General features: G+C 48.0%; 1 protein-coding gene across 3 annotated transcripts in view; it reads right to left on the bottom strand.

The window, feature by feature from the left end:
- Positions 1-354: 354 nt before the first annotated feature.
- WDR7 (WD repeat domain 7) overlaps positions 355-7,223 on the bottom strand; it is a 43,619-nt gene continuing 36,750 nt past the window's right edge. For all 3 annotated transcript variants that reach the window (XM_042021502.1, XM_042021503.1, XM_042021504.1), the window contains 3 exons: positions 3,272-3,376; positions 2,106-2,309; positions 355-1,635 (listed from right to left, as the gene is read on the bottom strand). In XM_042021502.1, the coding sequence (XP_041877436.1) occupies positions 2,106-2,309; positions 3,272-3,376 (309 nt within the window). In that variant the 3' untranslated portion in view covers positions 355-1,635. The remainder of the gene's footprint in view (positions 1,636-2,105; positions 2,310-3,271; positions 3,377-7,223) is intronic.

Genomic DNA, 7,223 nt, shown 5'->3' with positions numbered 1-7,223 from the left:
AGCCCACAGACAGTGCAATATGGTCAGTTTATTTACTGCAATTAATTCCTTTGGGGAATTCACCTCTGCTCTGGAGCCAGGCTGGGAGAGCTGACGGTCTTCACCTGGAGAAGAGAATGCTCCAGGGAGACCTCAGAGACCCTTCCAGTGCCTGAAGGGGCTCCAGGAGAGCTGGAGAGGGACTTGAGACAAGGCAGGGAACAAGATGATCCTTAATATCTTTCCAACCCCAACCATTCGAGGATTCCGCTCTCATTCCAAAGGAAAAGGGAGAAATTCATTAAAGAGTGACAGATTCCTGATGACTGGGCAAAGAATCAGCAGCAGGAAATCACTGACACCCATGAAAACCAAAACATTTCAGTCCAGTTTTATTCCACAAGCATATTTACACCAGGAATTTTAATCCATAGAGGGCAGGGAGCAGATTTGTGGAGAAGCCGACACCCGAACCATCACACGGTGACTTCGTCACCCCCCTCTCATCCAGGTGTCCCATCGTGTCACTCGGGAGCTGCCATGGAAGCCACGGACACCTCTACACTTACAGGGACGAGGCCACACACAGCGCCAAGGATACGCACGGAAAGCTCACACTGAACAGCGGGATCGGGAATAGCCACTGGGAAAGACCAACTTCCCAGCTGCTTGTGTTCAACATTCCTAATGGTCTGAGTCTCCTGCTTTTGAACTGAATTGTAACAGCACATAGATATGGAGCTTCTGGGCTGCAAATCCCACCTGGGCACTACACAAATAACCCAAATTGGAATAAAATACATTTATTGTCTCTCTAGGAGCCAGGTGAAAAATTAATTCCTTCATTTTTGGTCTCCAAGTACCATTTCTAGCTTAATGGGTAGTGCCAGCCTCAGGTCTGAGCTCTGCAGCCAAGGAAAAGCTGTACGAACAAGAGATATTGAAATCAAAGAGGATTTCTGAGATTTTTTTCTCTTTCCCATGAGCAGAAACCAGCAAGTTTCACACAAAATATTCCACAAAATCAGATATGTAAGAAGGAAACACAATCACAGCGAAGTGTCACACAGGAATATTCCTACTGAAGGAAATATTTCAGTACATCCAGCCAGTAATTCATTTTTTCCATACTTTCGATCCTTTTTCCATTCAAAATGGCCCCCTTTGTCCTTTATTTAAATAAATACCTGCACTGGTGGCAAAAACCACCTTTCTATATAAATACTGCTTTTTTCCCGAATTTGCCATTTAATGGGATTTTTAAATTATTTATTTACACGTGGACTATCATTTTCCCTTCCGGCCTGGGCACAGCAGCGCTTCCAATCCCCTCAGAAACGGAGACTTGACCCCCCCTTGGGATCAGCACCCAGGCCATGCCCCCAGATTCCAGCCCCCCGCTCCCAGGCAGGTACCTGGCTCCGGGGGCGTCACCTGCCAGCATTCCATGGTCACCAGGAGAACGTCCATGTAAACACGAGCCTTTTTGGTAAACACTGAGATTCTGGGAGGCTCCAAAGGGAAAAGGGGTTGGATGACATCCAGCGTGGAGTGGCCGGGCTCAGCCGGGCTCCTGCCACTGCGGATCAGGACGAGGTGCTCCTGATCCCGCTCTGCCGGGCCACGCACGGAGCGGCTCCCTGGGCCTTCTTCCTCCTGGATGCAAGGAAAAGCTGTCAGTGCCACCAGCCGCCGGCAAAGATGGGATGAGCCCCTCAGATCCGAGCTGAGCCCCTCAGAGCCTGGCAGGATTCCCTCAGATCCTGGCTGAGCCCCTCAGAGCCTGGCAGGATTCCGTCAGATCCCAGCTGAGCCCCTCAGAGCCTGGCAGGATCTTTCAGATCCTGGCTCAGCCCTCAGACCCTGGCTGAGCCCCTCAGAGCCTGGCAGGATCTCTCAGAGCCTGGCTCAGCCCTCAGATCCTGGCAGGATTCTCTCAAGAGTCTGGCTGAGCCCTCAGATCCAAGCAGGATTCCCTCAGAGCATGGCTGAGCCCTCAGATCCCAGCAGGATTCCCTCAGAGCCCCTGGAAGCCAGGAGGAGCGCCCTAGCACCGCTCTGTGGGCTGCTGCCCCGCGCTGCCCACGGGAGAGGGGCAGAATTCCCGGGAATCCCTCAGGCCCTACCTAGACCATGAAGCGGTGCTCCTTGCCGTCGTGGGCCATGAGGATGACGTTGCGGTTGGAGGTCCAGATGAGCCGGGCCAGCCGGAGCGCGTTGTGGGAGCCGGGGGACGCCGGCTGCACCGGCGGCACCTGGTAGGTCTTGACGCAGCGCAGCTGAGGCGCGGAGTTGAGCATTCCAATGCTTCCCAGGAGAGAGGTGTTCATCTGCGGAGACACCCTGGCTGATCCCGGGGCTCCCGGAGGGTCAGCGCCGCGGCGCGCGCCCGGAGCTCCTCCCACATTCCCACATCCCAGAGACCACCGGGAGCGGGGCCTTAACCTGCGAGCGGGGCCCGGCAGGAGCCCGCGCTGAAGGGGCAGGGGGCGGTTTGGCGGGAAGGGACCGCAGAGCTCATCCAGTCCCACCCGTCCATCCCCCCTTTCCACCAGGTTCTCCAAACCCTGTCTAACCTGGCCTTGGACACTTCCAGGGATCTGCTGGGTTCCACTATTTGGAAAACAGGCCAAGCACTGCTGGTGCCAGCTCCAAATTCTGGAAACTGAGATTGCCCAACCCAACCCAGCGGGATACCACTCTCCATTCCCCCCCACACACGGCAATCCAGGATTTGTCCCCAGGAAACCTTGGCAAACCCCGGGATATTTTATTGCTGTTGCCATGTCCTGAATCCTGAGCAGTCCGACGTCCCAGCCATCCCTTCTCCCGGTTCTCCTCGGCAGCGGAGCGGTGTCAGGGGTGTAAATCACGGCATCCGGAGCCAGGAGCATGCAAGCCCCACTGACATTTTCACAATTTAAATCATCTTGAGTAATAACCCTTTTAGGATGACTAATGTCCCTGATTTTCCTGCATTAATAATTGTGCCAAACGGGACACGGAAGGGAAAAATCACCAGTGCACGAGGTCACATTTGAGAACTGCATGGAGGATTTTAACTCCTTATGTTTGGGCTGCAAAGGATTTTAAGGATATCTCATTGCACACCCCTGCCATGGGCAGGGTCACCTTCCACTAGTCCACGTTGCTCCAAGCCCAATCCACCTGTGACCTTCTCTCCCTTAGGATTCTTTCCCCGCAATTTAATGCATGAAATGAAGGGATAAAATCCCAGCCCTGAGTTTGCTGAGGACGTGGCGCAGAGGGAGGGCTGGGAACGCGGCCTCACCTGCCAGAAGCACAGGTGGCTGTCGGAGTTGGAATACGTGGCGAGGTACCGGCCGTCGGGGGCAAAAGCCACGGCAGTGATCGGTCCTTTATGGCCATGGATAGTCTGAGGAGAGGGGAGAGAACAGGAATGTGGGAGATCCATGACCCGGCAGCACGAAAAACCAGAGCACTCCACGGAAATGTCTCGCCAGGTGGGATTTAAGGACACAGCCTCACAGCTCCTCTGAAGTGTCCATAGCAGCTCAGCCAATGAAACTGAATTAAATCATCCCAGGAACACATTCCCTGCCAAATCCAGTTTTTAAACCAAAGGCACTTCTCAAGTCTATGAACAAAAATGAGTCTTTAATGGGAATTTTTAAAACATGGAAGCCTTGCACTCCCCACAGAGATCCTCTCCCACAGCAGTACCCCAAAAAGGATCAAAAAGCCGAAGTCCATGTTAAATCCAAGACACTGCATGAGTTTCTCCTGGAAAATCTATTTCCTACTGGATCAGCATTAGCAAAACTCCATTATCAGTGCTCCTGTGCCCATCCCTGGGTTATTAAAAGCCCTGCTCAGTGTGGTGCACCTGGAATGAGCCTGATATATTAAGAAGCCATTAATATATTCATTTATTCCTTGCGGAAAAGGTGAGTGAACCCCAAACCTCCCTCTTTAATGGGATCCCCACAGTTAATTAGCTGATCCCACGTTTAGCCCCATCCCACTCTTTAGCACTTAAAGAGCATGGAATACTTGTCAATAAAATATGTTTTGATGAGACAAAGGTAGAAAATCAATAGGAGCAGTACACTTGTTGCTCTTTTTACTCCTGGAATATGTTCCAAGAAGCACAAATCCTTCAGGGAATCCAGCAGCTTTGTTATTTAAAGGAAGTGCTTCTCTAATTGATGCTAATCCCTTCCTGCCAGGATTTTTGTGGTGTTCAGCTTGTGTTTTCCACAAGGAAGCGAAGCAAACCCAGATCACTGCTGTTCATTCCAAATATTCCAAGTTACCCTGTGGAGCTGTTCAGCTCCGGAGCAGCTGTATGAACACACAGGGGACATTCTGGGAAAATCGGTGTGATACCAGTTTGGAAATGTCTTAATTCTGCCCGAGCAGGACGGTGGGACCAAATGCAGCTGCTTCCAGCTTCCCTCTGCCCAGGTTTTTAATGCGAAGGGGATGCTCCTGGGAGCCTACTGGACTTCTGCACCTGCCCCCCTGCACCACAGGATACACTCAAGCTATTCCAACAACCTCATTCCAAGTCCAGTATTTGGGAAAGTCTCCACTGAACTGCAATATTCCACTAAAGGTGACATAAAAAATGCCCACTGGATCAATTTTGTATTAATGAATACAGTGAAATGCGTATTTTAAATTGATAATGCCCTTCTGGAGACACCCACTAATACCTGATCCCCTTTATTATCTGATATTTATCATTCCAAATTCCAGGGGGAATAAATAAAGGAGGCAAAAATCCTTGTACTGGGAAAGCAGCACTGCCATTCCAGTGCCCAGCCTGGCAACCCTTAAAATCGTGACAGGCAACTATCAGCTCCAAGCTCTGCACAGGATACAAAGCATCCAGGGATTGGGAACTAAAGGAGGAGGTGACTCTGTAACCCCTTCCTGGATGAGTGCAGAGCCACGGATGAAAAGTCACGGATAATAGAAAGTAAAAATGTTCTTACCAGGCTTTTAAAAAGAAATCCCTATTTTTGAAGCAATTTAATGGAAATCTCTATTAACTCACAGCAGTTTCATCACCTTTAATAATTTAATTTAATAAATAAATTAATGAAAATCCCTTAATCTGTTATTTGGCACGTTCAGAAAAGACCTTTGGCCTATCCAATTAAGGTTATACTCAGTAGTTACCTTTCCTCTGAAATTTAGGGATGTGCTTTCCAGTGACCAGGACGTGGAAATGCAGGTGTGGATTGCAGGATGAACACCTTTAAAACACTGTTTTAAAGAACAGCATCTTTTACTCTGGAATTAATTAAGCCAAGCCACAATTCATTCCAAATGGAATATGAAATCCTTTTCTGCCTTCCATATAAATCAAACTTTGCCAATGCATCCAGGACTGAAATAAAATCAGCCCTGCACAATCCAATTAATGCTTGGATTGCTGGGATTTTAATTCTGGAAGGACCCAGGACCAAACATTATTGATTCCAGCTCAGGCTTAAAAGCAGTGTTTGCTTTGAAATAAACCCAAAATAACTTGTGTTTCTCTTTAATCTTCCGGTGCAAATGACCCAGGTTTTAGGTACAAAAATTACAAGTATTTCTGAAATGCAGCTCTAAATATTTATGATGAATCCCAAGATTTAATCAATAAAAATGGAATATTTCGGAGTCTCTCCTTATAGACCCAAATATGTTCCTAAAGGAAAAGAAGATAATTAAATAACCTGTACTGAATTAATTGGGCCAGACTCTGGTACCCAGCAAGAATTTACCTGGAAAAATATTAATATTTTCCCATCATCCCAAAATCAAAAATCAGGTATTCTACAATTCAGTTACCTGCAATCTCCCTCTCCAGTCTGATTTTAGTGTTTAATTTGATATAAAATAGCATTTTATATCGTCAGTATTTTCCTTTGTGTTACTGCACCTCTCAGTGCAGGATTTTTAATTCTGTGTTAATAATCAGGAATCTTATGCAAAATATTAATAATTTGGTTGTAATTTAATATTATTTCAGTGTTTAATTGGGCAAACAGAGCTTGTGCTGAGTGATACCTTAATCCTGTTGCCTAATCCTTTTAATATTGTTATAAATGAATTATAGTTGTAATTATTAATCCAAGCAGTTTATTTCGGGATAAAAATTGCCATTTGTGCTTAATGCCATGTGTTTGGCTCAGGGCCTGTGGCCGTGGGGTTTAAAGCTGGGAAAACAAAAGGCACATTTCCAGGTGGAGCTGCTGCTCCCGGAACTGTTTTCCAATTCCCTGTGAACCATCAATTATCTTTATCAAATCCCAGGATCTCATCTCAGCCCCTGATCAAGATGGAGCCTTATTTGAGCAGAACTGCGGCGCTATCCGTACATCAAGGCCAGAGCCAGGGAAAAGCTGGGAAGGAAGGAATCAATAGTCATCATCGGATTGTGCTGGGCGGCTTGGGAGGGTGGAAGGTGCTGATGGAAGCTCCACCTTTTTTTTGGGAAGCTGCTGAAGTTTAACCTTTGCCATACCTGAGATCCAGCACAAGACAGCTCTGCATACAAGAGTGCTCCAAACCCTGCTGGAATGGCTGGGAGAGCCCTTCATCCCACCAAACATCCCTCTGGGATTAAGCACAGAACCACCACAAACCTGTTCCCACCACATCTCCTTGGATTCCCAACAGGGAGAATCACACTCAGCCTAAAAGTGACAACCTGTGCGAGGGAAAAACCACCCACGAGGATCTGGCTATTTAAAGGCAAGCAGCCTCCTGTGATCCAGGATAAAAGTGGGATGAGATCCCACACATGAAGGAAAAAACAGGATAAAACCATACATGAAACTTGTGGGGTACTTGGGTTCTCCCCCGGTGTGCAGGGGGCTCAGCATCTCCTGGGGGGCTGCTCCACACACCATCCACCTGGGAAATCCTTGTACAGAGCCCTCACCTCCCATGTGTCCATCTAGGAATACCATGATTTTAAGGATTTCAAATAATCTGCTCACAAACCCACTGCTGCTCCAGCTACGGAAAGCACTGCATGCATTCAACAGCAAACATTACAGCTATTTATTTCCAAAACTATGACGAAGCTTAGCTAGTTTTTTAAGGAATTCTGAGCTTCAGAATGGAGTTCCTAGAATATGTGAGGAGGAATGAGTGAGGGGGAATATGGAGGAGGAATGTGTGAGGGGGAATATGGAGGAGGAATGTGTGAGGGGGAATATGTGAGGGGGAATATGGAGGGGGAATGTGTGAGGGGGAATATG

This window comes from Corvus kubaryi, unplaced genomic scaffold (assembly GCF_017639235.1).
Source record: "Corvus kubaryi isolate FWS band 111438036 unplaced genomic scaffold, C.kubaryi_AGA036_p1.0 37149, whole genome shotgun sequence".
NCBI classification, from domain to species: Eukaryota; Metazoa; Chordata; class Aves; order Passeriformes; family Corvidae; genus Corvus; species Corvus kubaryi.
This window is presented reverse-complemented; position numbering and strand designations above follow the sequence as displayed.